The sequence below is a fragment of the Capricornis sumatraensis genome, chromosome X, assembly GCF_032405125.1.
Source record: "Capricornis sumatraensis isolate serow.1 chromosome X, serow.2, whole genome shotgun sequence".
NCBI lineage: Eukaryota > Metazoa > Chordata > Mammalia > Artiodactyla > Bovidae > Capricornis > Capricornis sumatraensis.
The window spans coordinates 9060590-9077985 of NC_091092.1; the positions used below are offsets into that span (position 1 = coordinate 9060590).

At 42.2% G+C, this 17396-nt stretch overlaps 1 protein-coding gene across 1 annotated transcript; it reads left to right on the forward strand.

The window, feature by feature from the left end:
* Window positions 1-1644: 1644 nt before the first annotated feature.
* On the forward strand, window positions 1645-5954 carry ARMCX2 (armadillo repeat containing X-linked 2). The gene is made up of 4 exons (XM_068962743.1): window positions 1645-1715; window positions 2903-2966; window positions 3277-3355; window positions 3709-5954. Exon 4 carries the CDS (start codon window positions 3826-3828, stop codon window positions 5653-5655), a length of 1830 nt encoding a protein of 609 aa, XP_068818844.1. The 5' UTR covers window positions 1645-1715; window positions 2903-2966; window positions 3277-3355; window positions 3709-3825; the 3' UTR covers window positions 5656-5954.
* The last annotated feature ends 11442 nt before the right edge of the window (window positions 5955-17396 follow it).

Consider the following 17396-nt stretch of genomic DNA (forward strand, 5'->3'; position numbering starts at 1 on the left):
ATACATACACTGGGGCTTCCCAGGTGGCACTAGTGGTAAAGAACCCGCCTGCCAATGCAGGAGACATGAGGCTGTGGGGTCAATCCCTGGGTCGCGGAGATCCCCTGGATGCCCTGAGGTAAGGTGGCCAGAGGTGAGAGGCAAGCAGGCTGCACCTCTCAGGTCAGGTGGTAGCAGCAGACAGCGTAAGGAACAAGGTTAACCGGGCCACCATGAATCAGGGCAGAGCAGGGGAGGCAGGCCTGGGTGCTTTCCCCAGCAACCTTCATGGAAACCCTCTGCTGCAGGGGTAGCTGGGAACAGCAATGCCTTCTGTGAATCCCTACGTTACTGCTGTGAGGGAGAGAGGGAGGAAGCCAAAGGCACTTACTCAAGTTGGTCATCTGAGTAAATATTATATTTACCACCCTAGTCACCTGTCCATATATACTTTTGAGATAAGCAACAGAGTCAGGTGCCAGAGGATGAGAATATAGGAGAGGTGGGAGGGCAAGTGCCTTCCTCCCTCCCCTCTTGACAGGACTGGAAGCATTTGACCATATCTGCATCCCTCATATCCGTCATTTTCTTCGTACAAGAGCTATTCTTTTTGCCCAGAGCTGAATCACAAAACTGGAACCTGATCCAGGGACAGGTGATCAAAACTGTCATGGTTGCAGCCATCAAATTGCAAGAGGTTCACACAGCAGGCAGCAACAGTTTGGGAACATGAAATAAATGTGCTTCTCTAACGGAACAAGACAGGATCATTTATTTATCCAACTGAAAAGCTGTCCCAGAAGGAGAAAAAGTAGGATATTATTTGTCCAAAATAAATGAGATCAGACAACTGAACATCTCTCCATAGATCAATTTACAGATGCTATGGAAACACACTTAAATTGTTGAGAAAAATTCCATTTTTAGATACGCAAATACCTTACCATGCTTTGAAAACTATTTCCTATGCAGCCAGTAGAATTTTCTATGTGGTAAAAATTAACCAAAATTAATGGTGCCTTTCAATATTAGTGGGAGATCTTTTTTCTAGAACATGTCTACTCTTTTTTTGTTGCTGCTGCTTCCCACACTGAACTCTTGTTTTCTTATATTTTCTTACTATAATAATAAAGGGTGGTAACAGCTTTAAAAACAAAACAAAACAGAGAAGTATTACAGAAGTAAAGACCGCACTACCGTTGCCTGTCTCCTTTCTGACACTCTGCCTCTCACCTATACTGGAGCAGGGGTCCGACTGTGGGCAGTAGTGCATGGGGGACTGGGGGTGGAGCGAGGGGAGAGTGTTCAGCTGCTCAAGAAAGGATGAGAGAATTCCCCGACAAAAAAAAAAAATTGTCAATACCCCTCCAAGAAGATGCCATCCCCTCTCCGGTAACCAGAGAAAGGCAAAATTCTAACACAAGGAGAACAGGCTACTTGTGGCTTCGGGACTATAAAGACCAAAAAAAAAGAGTAACAGGACCTGATGGGGTAGGGTGAGGTGCTAGTGGGGTAAAGGAGGGGGCTCCTGCTCCTGGTGGGAGTGGAAATTGGGGCCCCAAGCTTACTGGCGATGCAGCCCTCACGTGACCAGGAGCTGACGTTAGCAAAGATACTTAAAGCTCTGACCGCCGTCCTCCGTTCTCCTCTGGGTACCAACTCTATTGCGCGGTGCACTGCCGTGCGTTTAACCCAGGCGCGGAGGAGGAGGAGAAAATCCCCCCAGATCCGGGCAGGTGGGTGCGAGGGTGGCCATGACCCGGCACCCCTGAATAGGGGTAGCACAGAGATGCGGGAGTCTGAGGCCGCGGGTATCTCCACCTCGCCCGCCCCTGGCCGACTCTCCAGACCCCCGCGCTTAGTCGCAGCTCATTTTGGTGGGCGGCGGGGAGCGGGGGAGGGGGGAACATAAAGACGCAGACATACTTGCAGAGAATCCGCTTCCTCTATCAGCCAGTGTTTTTCTGGTTTTGTTTCTGACACTCAGGCCCCGCACCCCACATCCCATCCAGTTTTGAGAGGAGGAGGGAAGAGAAATAAACGTGGCAGCGCATATAAGGCCAGTGGGGAGGTTGGGGAAAGGGTGATCCGAGGGGCACGCAATTAGTAAACAGTCCGGCTTATTCACTCCCACTCTCACTTTTCAGATACCTCCTTCGACCACTGCCCCCACACCCTCTTCCCCGGCCGGCCCCCAGTCCTTTGGGGTGCTAGGAAATGGGTGTGACAGCATTTGTAGGGGAGATGGCGGGTTGGCTCTGGGCTTTACAGGAAGGAAGACCCTGAGAGAAACCGCCGTGCTAAGTCCTAGACTGCTTTCCAGACATCACTGGCCCATACAGCCCTTCACCCCTGTTTTTTCAGTCCTGAAAAAGGAGTTTGGGTACGCTGGAGGGAGAAATGGCGGTTAACGAGGGTTTGCGATGGGGGGGTGGGAGGCGGAGCCCAGAGCAGAGAAACAGCGGAGAATCACGACCCTCAAACCAAAAGGGCAAACACTGGGGCCCGGTTGCTGGCTGATGCCAGGCCTGGGGGCTGGAGTGTGAAGGATGGGTGGTCATAAGAGGGAGACGCCAGATTGTTTGGCCATAACCCCTAGTCCAGCGACCCAACCAGCCTCCGCTGCACCCTCGCCCCGCCCCCTCCTGTTTCGGTGCAGGAGAAGGGGTGTGGCCGTCTGGAGAAATGGCGGACGGGGGCGGGGCGAAGAGAAGGAGGGGTTGAGTGCCTGGAGAGTCTGCGCGGGGGCGGGGTTTAGGGTGGGAGGGGAGGGATGAGAAGAGTTGAGGGAATTAGGAGGTGGATGCCCTTTGTCATTCTGGTTTGTGAATGCTAAAAAGCAACTGGGGACTCTAGTCTTGAGTCAGTTCCATCCTCCGGGCTCAGTCTCCAACGTTTTGCTGTCTGTATTTCTGCTTTTCAGTGTGTCTTTAGGATGAAGCTGTAACTGAACTGAAGGAAAGAGAGACAGCCCTGAACCACTGGAGGTCAGTGTGAGGGGGGCTGGGAACTGTCTGGGATCCCCTCGTATGGATGTGGCAGAAACTGGGGCCAGAGGTTTCTCTTCCCTCATCTTCTCCCTCTTTACAAGAAACACTTGCCCTGGACGTGTCCTTTTTGGTGAAGCCAAAGGGGTGTGGCATTTGCCTTCTTAAATCAGGGTTTGAGGAGGAGGAGATACGGTAGTAAAGAGGAGCCCTGGGAGGGAGAAACTTACTCACAGGGGTTCAAATCAAGAGAAGAAGAGAATCCATCTACAAAGGTGCCAAAAACCCCCTTTCTGGAATCTTTCCACAGTTCTCTCTGCCTTTTGGGCCCTGCACAACTGTTAGCCTGGTGGAAAAGAGCAAATTGCTCCTGCTTTCCCAGCAGGTTGGTAAGTGTATGGGGATCACCTGGGAATCTTTGGGGTGTGGGTGAGGGAATCAGAGAAGAATCTAGGGTTCCTTCTGGCTCTCTACCAACTTTCCTGAAGTCTGTTTGGCCTCTCATCCCCCATTTAGGTGCTGGGAAATTAGGTGCGTTGATATTGGGCAGGGTGGGCTAGGGATAAAGATGTAGAAAACGTCAGAAAACCAGGGACCTGAAGCAGCACACAGAGGCCTGGACACCTATATCTGGGTACTAGCCCACCCACCAAGCATTATGTCCGCAGACTCTTCTGTAAGTAGGCCTGGTTAGGCATGAAGTGAGCAAGCCCTAAGCCTCATTTTTATCCTTCACCCCCAGGTCCTGCTTTGCTTGCAGCCTCAGCAGAATTTCGAACCTGAGCTGAAGTGCCTCACTTGCAGGTGCACGCACCCCATTTGGGCACGTCTGGATCAGAGAATTAACTCTAGCTGCATCATGAGCCGCGTTCGCGATGCTGGCTGCGTAGCTGCTGGGATCGTCATCGGGGCCAGTGCCTGGTACTGTGTCTACAAATATGCCAGGGGAAGAAACCATATGATGAAGAAGAGACTGGCTAAACCCAAGACCAGGGCTGTGGCCGAGACTGGAGCCAGGGCTAGAGCTGGACTAAGGGCTGGATTCACAATTGACCTTGGGCCAGGATTCAGTCCTCCAACCCCAGTCCGCACTGGGGCAGAGGAAAGGGCTCAGGATGGATCCTCTGCTCTGGACACTGCTGGAGCTGAAGCAATGGTCCCAGCTGCATCCAGGGCTGAGACCCAGAACGGGGCAGGAAATAAGGCCCAGGAGACAGAAGGGGCTCGGCTGGGGCCTAAAGCGGAATCAGTAGCCACAGTGGCTTCTGCAGTGGCACCACCTCTCTGGGAGGCAAAGGCTCCGTCAGCTGCGAAGCCTCCCGCAATGGTTGGGGCTCCTAAATCAGCAGAAGCCCCTGGCGTAGCAGAGACTCCCAAGGCACCAGTGGTGCCTCATGTGGTGCCAGTTCCTACTGAGGCATCACCACCTACAGAGGCAGTGGAGGCTTCCATACCAGCAATGCCTACTGGGGCAGCAGCGACTTTAGGGGTAGCAGCGCCTTCTGGGACTGCAGAGGCTCCTGGGCCTTCAGGGTCCTCTAGAACAGCGGCAGCCGCTAAGAAAGCAACCCCTGGGGCTCATACTGGGGCTATACCTAAGGCTGGGTCAGCTACTGGAGCTGTACTCAAAGGTGGAGCTAAGGGTGTAACCAGGTCCCGGACTGGAGGCAAGGGCAAGGGCAAGAAAAATAAGGTTGAAGTAGATGAACTGGGGCTGGGCTTCCGGCCCGGAGATGGGGCAGCAGCAGCCGCGGCAGCGTCTGCTAATGGGGGCCAGGCTTTCCTGGCAGAGGTTCCTGATTCTGAGGAAGGAGAGTCTGGATGGACAGACACAGAATCGGAATCAGACTCTGAGCCTGAGACCCAGCAGAAAGGGAAAGGGAGGAGATCTGTTCCCATGCAGAAGCGCCCCTTTCCTTATGAAATTGATGAGATTCTGGGTGTCCGAGATCTCAGGAAAGTCCTTGCTTTGCTTCAAAAGTCGGATGATCCTTTCATCCAACAGGTAGCTTTGCTCACTCTGAGCAATAATGCCAATTATTCATGCAACCAAGACACAATTCGCAAGTTGGGAGGCCTCCCAATTATTGCCAACATGATCAACAAAACCGATCCTCACATTAAGGAAAAAGCCTTAATGGCCATGAATAACCTGAGTGAGAATTATGAAAATCAGGGCCGGCTTCAGATATACATGAATAAAGTGATGGATGACATCATGGCCTCTAACCTGAACTCAGCAGTACAGGTAGTTGGATTAAAATTTTTAACTAACATGACTATTACTAATGACTACCAGCACCTGCTTGTCAATTCTATTGCAAACTTTTTCCGTTTGTTATCTCAGGGAGGTGGAAAAATCAAGGTTGAGATTTTGAAAATACTTTCGAATTTTGCTGAAAATCCAGATATGTTAAAAAAACTACTCAGTACCCAAGTGCCATCATCATTTAGTTCCCTCTACAATTCTTATGTGGAATCAGAAATTCTTATTAATGCCCTGACTCTATTTGAGATCATCTATGACAATCTCAGGGCAGAAGTATTCAACTACAGAGAATTCAATAAAGGCTCCCTTTTTTACTTATGTACTGCATCTGGAGTGTGCGTAAAGAAAATTCGAGCCTTAGCAGATCACCATGACCTCTTGGTGAAAGTGAAAGTTATAAAACTAGTGGACAAATTCTGATTGTCTATGTGCTCTCGAAAACTTGAAGAAATGTCTGGTTTTGCAGTCTGGGAGCAATGAAAATTGAAAGTAACTGCTTTTTCACCCTCTCATATAGTAAAGGGATCCTTTCAGCTGCCAGTTTTGATTAATGTATCTATCAGAGTGATGTTATCTGTGACTATCTCCAGCTTTAAGCTGAACCATTTTATGAATACCAAATAAATAGTCCTCTTGTCCTGAAAATATATTTGTGACTTTAATCGTGCTGCTTGAATAGAAATATTTTTACTGATTCCTCTATGTGAATTGACAGTGAACCTGTCCATCATGAATAGCCTATACTTCTGTCATCTGTTTTGACTTGAATTTATTCACCAAAGACTTCATTTGTGTATCATTAATAAAATCGTATGTTTCAGTCAATTTAAAGAATGGTTTTCTTGCTTGAATATAAAATCTAGCTGGAATTTTTCATAATTTCTTTTGGATGTTTAAAACATCTCTTAAATTAGCATTAGGGGTATCAATTTTTTTTAATTATGATGCCAACCACTACTCAGATGAACTAAATGCATTTTTTATCCAAACTTACTCACATCTAAAAACAAACATTTTTCTTTCATTAAAATGGATTCAATTATAAAAAACAAAATCTAGCCAGAGAGGTGAGGTACACAAATACAAAAAGATTACTAACAGTACTTGGGTATATGCTTATTGCCAAATATATGCTATCTGTTTAAACAAACCAGAGGTTGCTAGGAAGCTTCAAGGAGGAAGGGTACACTTAAGGTGGGCCCTGAAGAGCAGCATGAGAAAACATAGAAGGGCATTCCAGGAGGGGAAAGGACTTGAAGAAAAACATGCAAATTTGTTCCAGTGACAGGAAGTTAACCAGTTTGCCTGGAATGGAAACTGTGGGAAGAGAAGTGATGAGAGACTAAGGTGGAAATATAGGGTGTGAAAAGTTTGGGGAAGATCCTGAACTGCAAGCTGGAATATTGAAATATGATCCTGTCATTTTCTGGGAGTTACTCGACATTTTTGGCAAAAGGAAAGGTAATGGGGCAATGTGCAAAATGGGCTGCAGCTGGGATGGCATTAGGTGTGGAGACATTTGTTAAGAAGTTATGATAAACCAGGGGGCTTCCCAGGTGGTGCTAATGGTAAAGAACCTGCCTGCCAGTGCAGGAGACAAAAAGAGATCCAGGTTTGATCCCTGGATTGGGAAGATCCCCTGGAAGAGGACATGGCAACCCGCTCCAGTATTCTTGCCTGGAGCATCCAATGGACAGAGGAACCTGGCAGGCTATGGTCCATATGGTTGCACAGACTTGGACACTACTGAAGTGACTCAGCATGCACGCATGTATGACAAACCAAGCATAAGCTGATGAAGAGTGAAATAGGGTGGTGACTATTGGAAACGTTAGGAAATGATAAGAGATGCTTTTCAAAAAATTACCAAAATCTGCTGTCTTGTCTCTAGGTTGACAGAGAGAAAGGACTGTATGATCTTGTGCAGGGTCTGACAAAGAAAGCCCTCTTCCTTAGGCAATTCTGGCAACCAAGTAATGTCAGAATGAGTTACCATTTCTTTCTTCCTTTGGTTTGTTTGAGTTACCATTTATAATGATGTGAAAGAGAAGTGAGACAAAAAGAATGACTCTTTGTGCAAAGAGTGATTTCCCCACTCAAGTCAGAGGTTTAGGTCCATCTTCTTTTAGAAGAGAGGAAGTGGTTGAGGCCTTTATGGGAACTCCACCCCCACCCCTGAGTTCACTTAAGAGCAGGAAGATCTTCCTTCCTCTACTCCCTGGCCCAATGAAGCTATGAAAGAAGAAAATGGGAGAAGTCTCAGAGATTTTTCCAAACCCAGCCTGCTTTCCTGACACCTCTCATGAAATCTTCATTTTGGAGCAAGTGTATGGTAGGCTTTGGCAGAAATAGAGATAGGGACGCCTGGGAGGGGGAGCACATAGAAAATGGACAGGTTGGCATATATATTGGTACAACTTATCTAGATGGCAATTTGCTAATCTATATAAGAAGCTCTAAAGATGTACCTACCTTTCAGTGGAGCACTGTACTTGTAGGATTTTTTTTTCCCTAGAGAAATAAATAATTGTATGCAGAGGAATATCAATTATATGCAGTTGACCAGTGTTTCTAAGAAAAAATAGAAGCAACTTAAATGGCTAACACCATGGGACTGACTAAACAATAGGTATGTCCACATATAAAATATGCAAGAGCATGTCCACACAGTAAAATATTATACAACTATTATTAAAAACTGCGATGTACTTTTATATTGTTGGCATGAAAAGACATTCACCATATGTAAGTCTGTGGCATCAGTCCAAACAGTCAGTGAAGATTCTTTCAGTTCAGTTCAGTTCAGTCGCTCAGTTGTATCTGACTCTTTGCAACCTTGTGGACTGCAGCATGCCAGGCCTCCCTGTCTATCACCAATTCCCCAAGCTTGCTCAAACTCATGTCCATTGAGTCAGTGATGCCATCCAACCATCTCATCCTCTGTCATCCCCTTTTCCTCCTGCCTTCAATCTTTCCCAGCATCAGGGTCTTTTCCAAGAAGTCAATTCTTCGCATCAGGTGGCCAAAGTATAGGAGTTTCAGCTTCAGCATCAGTCCTTCCAATGAATATTCAGGACTGATTTCCTTTAGGATGGACTGGTTGAATCTCCTTGCAGCCCAAGGGACTCTCAAGAGTCTTCTCCAACACCACAGTTCAAAAGCATCAATTCTTCGGCACTCAGCTTTCTTTATAGTCCAACCCACATCCATACATGACTACTGGAAAAACCATAGACTTAACTAGACGGACCTTTGTTGACATAGTGTCTCTGCTTTTTAATATGCTGCCTAGGTTGTCATAACTTTTCTTTCAAGGAACAAGGGTCTTTTAATTTCATGGCTGCAGTCACCATCTGCACTGATTTTGGAGCCCAAGAAAGTAAAATCTGTCACTGTTCCCATTATTTCCCCATCTATTTGCCATGAAGTGATGGGACCAGATGCCATGATCTTAGTTTTCTGAATGTTGATGTTTATTATGTCATCACAATGTATTTTTACACAGAATTGGAATCATTGTACATCAGTGGTTCTTAATGTGTAGTTCACAGACCACTACAGGTCCCTAGAACTGTAAGATCAAAATTATTTTCAAAACAAAGCAATGGTGGGTTAAATTTCTAGTGCCTCAGCATAGATCAAGGCAGTGTCCCCAAACTGTACTGGTAGTGATCAATTTCTCTGTAGCCACACACTCAACAAATTCTTGTAATCCAATTTCATTTTAAAATGTCTTTAATGGAGCCCTATAATAAAATTATATTTTTAATTAAATCTTGACGCTTGAGTGCATATCTTTTAAAAATTCTGTGTAATCGAAGGATGCAAAAAGCACTTCTGCTGCATAACTTAATACAATGGTTGTCTCAAAGGAAAATGTTTACACAATCATTTGAATTGTGCCTGAATTAGCTGCTTTTGATGTGGAACACCATTTTCACTTGAAAGGATGACTGGCAGAAAGACTGTGGTTTTTCAGACTTGGATACTCGGTAGACATTTTCTTGAAAATGAATGAAGTGAAACTTCAAGGAAAACAGTTGAAAGTATTTGCCACGAACAATAAAATTTGAACTTTCAAGCAAAATTAGAATTTTGGAAAGCTTGTATCCACAGCCATAGGCTTGACAGCTCATAATACTTAAGGACTTTTTGAAGAGATCAGTAGTGGTAACAATGAATGTGGAAGCCTTTTTTCTTTTTCTCCTTTTAGAAGAGAAATGATGGAGGACACTGGGTCTAATGTTGGTCTTATTCAGTTTTACTGTGACCACTGTAACCCATATGACATCAAACCTGTGGTCATGTATTAAAGAATATCATTGCTCTGGTAATGACATGACCTTGGGTGAGGCTAGATTCCAGATTGTTAGAACCCTTAATAAGGAGAATCTGAAAAGTTGTCAGTCCTGGAACAGTAATGTCTTCTTCTGGATGAAGTAGAGATGGTATATGAGCTTATATACTGAAGATGGATGTATTAATGTCTCTTGGCTTGATCCCAGCTATGAGGGTAATCCATCCAGCTTCCTTTGCTGTGATTAACAGTAGAAATTTCCACTGCCTTCTAATGGAACCTATTCCCATGCAGAGACATGTAGACTGGACTTATGAATGAGCTAAGAATCACACAATAGGCAAATATTTCATTTCCTAAAGTCTGAGTTTTCGTGTCTTAGGTCACATCAGATGAGAATGATCAACAGCATAGTCCAGGTGGTGCTGAGACTTAAAAAGGTAGTTCTTTGGAAAGATTTAACCTGGTAAAATTATGACAGGAGGCACCAGGAACTGAGCAGCAGCCACATAGTGTTCTATTAGTACTGAAGTACAATTGTTGAAACATTCTTAGACATTCTGTCATACTATAGTTTTTACCTTTTACATTGTGTGTCCGGGGCATCGTTGAAGTGGAGGCAATTCTCACAACCAAATTTGCATTGAAAAGTCTTACCTTCCTTGCTTTAACTTATTGGTCTGGGAAATCAACTGGATCAATAAGTTTTCATGGTCTTTTTTATTATTTTTAAAGAATATGAACTGACGCATGTAAGAATTGAGAATACAGGGCTGTCATTTTAGTGGTAGAGCACAAGGATGAAGTGATACAAACTCCTGCTCTTGGAGTCCTTGAGGTGCACTTGTTTTCATCATTTATCAGGCCAGGTATTCAATTTTTCCATTACTTCTAAGATATATCACAGCATCTTTCCTTAAATTCATTTCTTGTGCTTAAACAAAAGTCTACAGACAAAGAGTAAGAACAGAAGTGGGTTAGTAAGCAACAGAGCCTCAAGAAAACATGAGTTATTTGGGCTGAGGTGGGCAAAAGGCAAATAAGGATTTGTTCCACAACGTGGCATTGAAAACTAATAGCCTACAATTAACTGAGAGTCCTTCCCTCTGACAATACATTTGAGGTGACAATAATCATGGAGAAGAGGATTTGAGTGGGATCAGATGTTTGTTTCTAAAATCAATGAGCAAATTCCAGTGAAAACAATGAGTAGACTAAATTGTGGAATACCTAATTAAATGCAAAAGATAAAATAGAGCAATTACAGAATCCTACTGCATGAATTTTTCTTCACTTAAAGCTGTCAGACAACTTGAAGAATGAGTTAGAAATTGGCCTTTTTCTTTACTTAATTGTTATATCAGTTGAATGTACCATTTATCACATTTCTTTAGTAAAATGGGGGAAACTGGTAGTTTGAGTAGGTGATCTGGGAAATTCTGAGCCTTTCTGGGCCTTTTAATAATAGTGAGCTTTGTGCCCTACTTATAAGGAAAATAAATAGCAATTTATCTCATGCCTTCACTGAGACTCATACTTTCAAATATGAAAACACCCTAGGTCTGAGTATGATACTACATTATCAGAACAAAAAAGAAAAGAATTGTAGATTTTACAGATTTTGAATATGTCCAAGAAGTTTATGTTAGTCCAAATTAATCACAATTGGGATTCTCACCTATTCTTAATATAATTGATGAACTCTAGACTGAAGTTAGATATGAATGATAAAATTGGAAGAGTGACCACTAAAATAATAGATAGCATAAAATGTCTAATGCATTCAAGGGAAAAATGCACTAAGGATGATTTAATCCAAAGAAGATGAGAAATGAGAAAAGTGAAGCCTCAAAAGAGCAAAAAAAAAGAGAGAGAAAGCACGTAGTTCACATGTATTAATAAAAATAATAGGTAAAAATGGGCTAAACTTACTAGCTTAAAGATTTTGTCTGATTTTTAGAAACCCAATATATATGATAAAGAATAAGCATGCAGAAACTTTGAAAGTAAAAGTTAGAAAAATATTCCATGTAAACACTAACCAAAAGGAAATTAATAGCCAAATTAATTTATAATACAAAACAGGTTTAAGACAGAGGCATTATTAAAGATAGAAAAATACATGAATGGTTAAACAAGCCATGATACATCCATCCCATGTAATACTACTTGGCTATAAAAGGAATGAACTATTATTAATACAACAACTTGAGTGGATTTCAAGAGCATTATACTGAGTGGAGGGCGGGGAGCCAATCTTAAGAAAACCCTCACATACTGTGTGATTCAATTTATATAACATTCTTGAAATAAAAAAGAACAATAGAAATGGAAAATAGGGAGTAAGGGATGGTGAGGGGGAGTGCGTGTGTGACTAGAAGGAAAATACAAAGGAGATCTTTGTGGTGACAGAATAGTTTCAAATCCTGGTTGCAATAGTGAGAGAAAATGGCACAGAACTATACATAAATATTGTACTACTGTCAGTTTTCGAATTTCGATATCAGATTGGGGAAAACTATGAAGAAAACAGAATTCTCTGTATTATCCTTAAAACTTCCTGTAAATCTATAATTGTTTCAAAATATAAAGTTAAAATTACAAAGTTAATACAGGATAAGAGACTATCTCTGTGGCAGAGAATTGGATCAGTTCAGTCTCTCAGTCGTATCCGACTCTTTGTGACCCCATGGACTGCAGCACACCAGGCCTCCCTGTCCATCACCGACTCCCTGAGCTTGCTCAAACTCAGGTCCATCAAGTCAGTGATGCCATCCAATCACCTCATCCTCGGTCGTCCCCTTCTCCTCCTGCCTTCAATCTTTCCCAGCACTGGGGTCTTTTTCAAGGAGTCAGTTCTTCACATCAGCTGGCCAAAGTATTGGAGTTTCAGCTTCAGTTGAAATGGATAATAATTTCTTAAACAAAACCTCAGAAATACATACCAGAAGGCAAACATTTTTTAATATTTAATTTTAAATATTTAAATATTACATAAATATTACAAATATACATATGTATGTAATATTTAAATATTTATGTAATATTTTATTATATAAAAATAAGAATTTCTATTTGATAAAGGGCACCATGAACAAAGTTAAAAGATGACAGAAAAAAAGATATTTGCAATATCTTAAACTAACAAAGGATTAGTATCTAGCATATGCAAAGTACTCTTGTAGCAAAAGAAAAAGACAGGAACACACCGTTGTAAACTGGCAAAATACATGCAGGAGTAAAAAACCCACCTGCCAATGGAGGAGACATAAGAGACACAGGTTCTATCCTTGGGTTGGGAAGATCCCCTGGAGGAGAGCTTGGCAATCCAGTGCAGTATTTTTGCCTGGAGAATCCGATGGACAGAGGAGCCTGGCAGGCTACAGTCCATGAGGTCGCAAAGAGTAGTACATGACTGAAGTGACTTAGCACACACGCATACATACCTAGAGAAGAGGAAAACCAAAATGCTTAAAAATACACGAAGAGATGCTCAAACTCATCGTGAATCAGATAATTGGTCATTAAAATACAATTATAAATACAGGTGTCCCCCATTCTTCCAAAGTAGGGTGTTTTGTAAACAGAAATGGTCTAAAGTGTAGAAATAATCACCTTAGGACACATCTTGCTAACGGATGCACAAAATAAATAAGATAAAACACAGATGCTCACAGATACATTTCAAAGTTTCAGGAGATGCTGAGTGTAGTTTCGGGAGAAAGAGTTTGATGTTCTGGGTGCATGCTATCTCTACAATGGTTTGCTGCAAAACAAACCCTGAACTGCTGTTTTCATTTTTCTCCATTTTTTCATAAAAGCGAAATCCTCTTCATATTTCTTTCTGATAGCAGAAAGAGGTACTAACATAAGTCTTTTGTAAGAGTGAACTTTCAAAAAGCAGAGGATGCATGCACATTTACACCTATTTGGCTAGCAATTCAAAAGCTAGGACATGCCAGTTGTTAGTGAGGGTGCAAGGGGAATAGGAACTCTTACACAAACAGGCAGCTAATTAGATTTTAGACTGTATCTGCTATTCCAAAAAGTAATCTGACAGTATTTAATCAAATTAACTACACACATGCCTCGTGTGTGCGTGCGCGTGTGTGTGAGTCATTCAGTCGTCTCTGACTCTTGGGACCCCATGGCCTGTCGCCTGCCAGGCTCCTCTGTCCATGGAATTCTCCAGGCAAAATACTGGAGTGGGTAGTCTTTCCCTTCTCCAGGGGATCTTCCTGACTCAGAGACTAAACCTGGATCTCCTGCATTGCAGGCAGATTCTTTACCATCACAGCCACCAGGGAAGCCCACACATATGCCCTATGGCCTAACAATTCCATTTTTATATTCCAGAACACTTCTTACACAGGTCCATAATGGGACATATAAGAGGACAATTATTTCAGTGTTTGAGGTAGTAAGGAGTTGGAAGCAGTTTAGAATCTATTTCTAGGAAAATTAAGTTACTTAGAGTGGATGAACACTTTAGTACATTAAGCAAAAGCTGGAAACTACAGAATAAATGTACCCAGAATAACTTGTAACATTTTAAAAAATACTGCTGAATGGGAAAAAAAAACAAAACAGAATAAGAACCACAGCACCGTGTCTTTATTAAATTAGAAAATCATTCATATGAAATAATATAATTTCTAAAGTAACTCAAATAAATAAGAATGTACACATCAAACAGGACAGTTGCCTATTGGGAGGAAGATGGACGTGAAGAATAGAGATGAAAGAAACAAGGTAGTAAATGAATGAAGAAAGAAAAGAGGAAAATATTTTTATTAGACCAATGCAAATGGTGTGATATGAAGGAAGGAATTTAATTAGTATAATCTTCATTATCTGAAGTCAGAAAAGGAAGGGGAGAAATCCATCAATGTCATAGTAGCATAAAAGGTTAAAACTGTTATAACAGAAGACTCAAAAACATAGTATGATTTTAAAAGCAAAAATAAGTATTTCTCTCTCAAAAAAGTCTCAAGTTAATGTTTCAGGTCAGCAGGGAGATTTTATGGAACATTTATTGGCTGGTGGATGAGAAAGGAGAGAACACAGATGAAGCATGGAGACGTCTTATATAAAAAAATCTGGAAGTGACTTATATCACTTCTGCCACAATTCATTGGCCCAGAATCAGACTTATGGCTGCATTCAATCAAAATGGATACTTATCAGGACTTCCCTGGTGGTCTAGTAGTTAAGAATCCACCTTCCAATACAGGGGACGTGGGTTTGATCCTTAGTGGGGAAAGTAAGATCCCACATGTCCAAAGGGCAACTAAGCCCGCACACTACAGCTAAAGAAGCCCATGCACCATGACGAAGACCCAGCATGGCCCCAAAAGATATTTCCAACTTAAGAGGGAGGCTTCACTTCATGCAAGTGCCTTAGTCCAATGAAGTTTTACAATTGTACTATTTTTCCACATAAGAAGAGTTATAAATGTGCTTAAACTATTTGATAAGCTTTCAGACTGAATCTTTCTAAACAGTGAGATTCAACTCTGGGCAAAGGGAAGAGCTGTGAGGCCCAGGCAGCCGAGAGTGTAAGAGTTGCAAAGATGGTCTGATTTTCCCTGTCCCATCAGGATGGGCATAAGGTGCTGCCTCTCAACCCCTTCCCAAATTCCACAGCCTCTCATTCTTTGCACCTGACTCTGTTGCTCACCTCAAAAATAACCATGAACAGGTGACCAAAGTGGTAACCTGAGTAAATGCCTTGGCCCCTTCCATCCCGCTCCCAAATTTCCACAGATAACTCAGCGTCAATATAGATGGCAGCAGTGTTCCCACCAATGGAAACAGATTGGGATCCCTCTCTTAGACCCCTACAACTGAGGATTTCCATGTAGCCTAGAGAAGTGACACAAACCCACGTTTTCTTTCCCTGAGCCATTCTGCTACCTCCCACCTAGCCTGAGGAGTGCGGTCTGGTAGGCCTCTCATTCCCAAACTCCTGGGAACTCAGGAGTCTACCTTGCAGCAAGGTTGCTGCTTGTCATTCCACCTCCTCCCTGGTCACCCCTCAGTCAGGTTTAGGCCAATGTCCAAGGAACTCTCACCCACTGACCACACACTGAGAAGCCTAGACCAGACGTTCTCTTGGCCAAATCTAGAAATACCTTAAGTATATGTAAAGTTCTTTGTTAGGAATGAAAGGAGGGTGTATGTGGATTTTTCAGGAGAAATTGGCTATAATTACCAATACATTTTTAATAAGAAGCGTGACCTTCAAATAATTACTGGCCCAGAAGATCTATGTTTATATTTGTTCTAAATGGGATAATCTTTATTTTCTTTTAATAATGAAATTAATACAACCATTGTAAAACTATTCAAACAATGCAGAAATGTATTCATTTATCCATTTATTAAGTCTTCATTGAGTGCATATGCAAGTTACTGAGAATACAATGGTGAAAAAAACAAACTAAATCTTTGCATTCATGAAGCTCATGGACTAGTGGAAGATATACATCAATCAAGTAATCACACAAGTACATGTATAATTTTAATTCCGTGTAAGTGCAAAGAAAGAATGGGACACTGGTATATAAGAGTATATAGCAGAAGATCAAAACACTCTGACGGAGTAGAAAGGGGACAGAAAAATTCCCCCAGGGAGTAAACTTTGAGCTAAAATAAGGAAAAGTGTAGTTAACTAGGCAAAGATGACAATATAAATGTCTTGCAATGTTATTGCTACAAAATGCCATTCTAATACACTGTGGTGAATATGCATGCATGTGTATATATATAATATATATGTATGTGTGTGTATTTACATGTAACCATAATAAATCTCAGTCCACAACTTCAAGTGTGTAAGACAACCAACTTTTATTTTTCATAGCAACACTCACAATTTTTGTTCTGTCTTCTCATTCCATGGGGGTGACTGAAACAGTATCAGTTTTCTCCATGTTTTCTCCATGGTGTGTCTAAATTTAAAGATGCTTATAAGAGTGCCTTAGAGTCCTTGGAAGGAAGGAGCCCACGTGATTCTAGTATTGTTTTACATAATTCACCAATTTCATTCCCTCCTTGTGGCCTCTTCAGACATGATGGCTTTCCATTCGCTTCTGTGTCTTCCTTGAATAATCAAGACTTTCTCTTCTGCTTCCCTATCATTGCCATTCCAGGATACAGAAAGCTTGTTAAGAAGCTATACTATGTGACTGGAAGAAATATAAAACACGTTCCCCCAAGATGTCTCTTAAGAGGCACCACACAAATCATCTACACGATTCAATCCAACAAAACTATCTGAGGAACTCCCAGTTAATAGCAGACTGAACTGACTCAGCACTGATCCCTTCCATTGACAACTCACAGAAATGATAGAATACGTACTCCCCTCTAAAAGTAGTAATATAGTCAACCTCATAATCATGAAATAATCAACCTCATAATCATGAAATGGAAATCCCCAAGAAACAAAGAAGGGACTAACAACAGTGAGCAAGAGATAAAGACAAACAGAGATAAAGACAAAAGATGGATATTGGCTTTAAGGGCTGGGGAACAGGGTTTTAATCCCACACAGTAACAGGAGGCAACACCTCTAGACAGTGGAAGATGGGAAGCTGGTATCAAGCTCCTGTCTAAATCCAGATCTCATAGAAGTACAACTGGTACCTAAAATGATGACTAGAAAACCTTTTCTCACAGCAAAGATATATAACAAGAAAACTTGTCTTTTATGTGAGGTCATGGGTGGATAAAAAGACCCATGGGAGTTATCAGAATCCAGGACAGCTCCACCCAAATATGTAGGGCTGAAATCACAGTTCCACACGTTAGCAATCCCAAAGGACAAAAACATAAAAATTAATCTGGAACTGGTTAAACA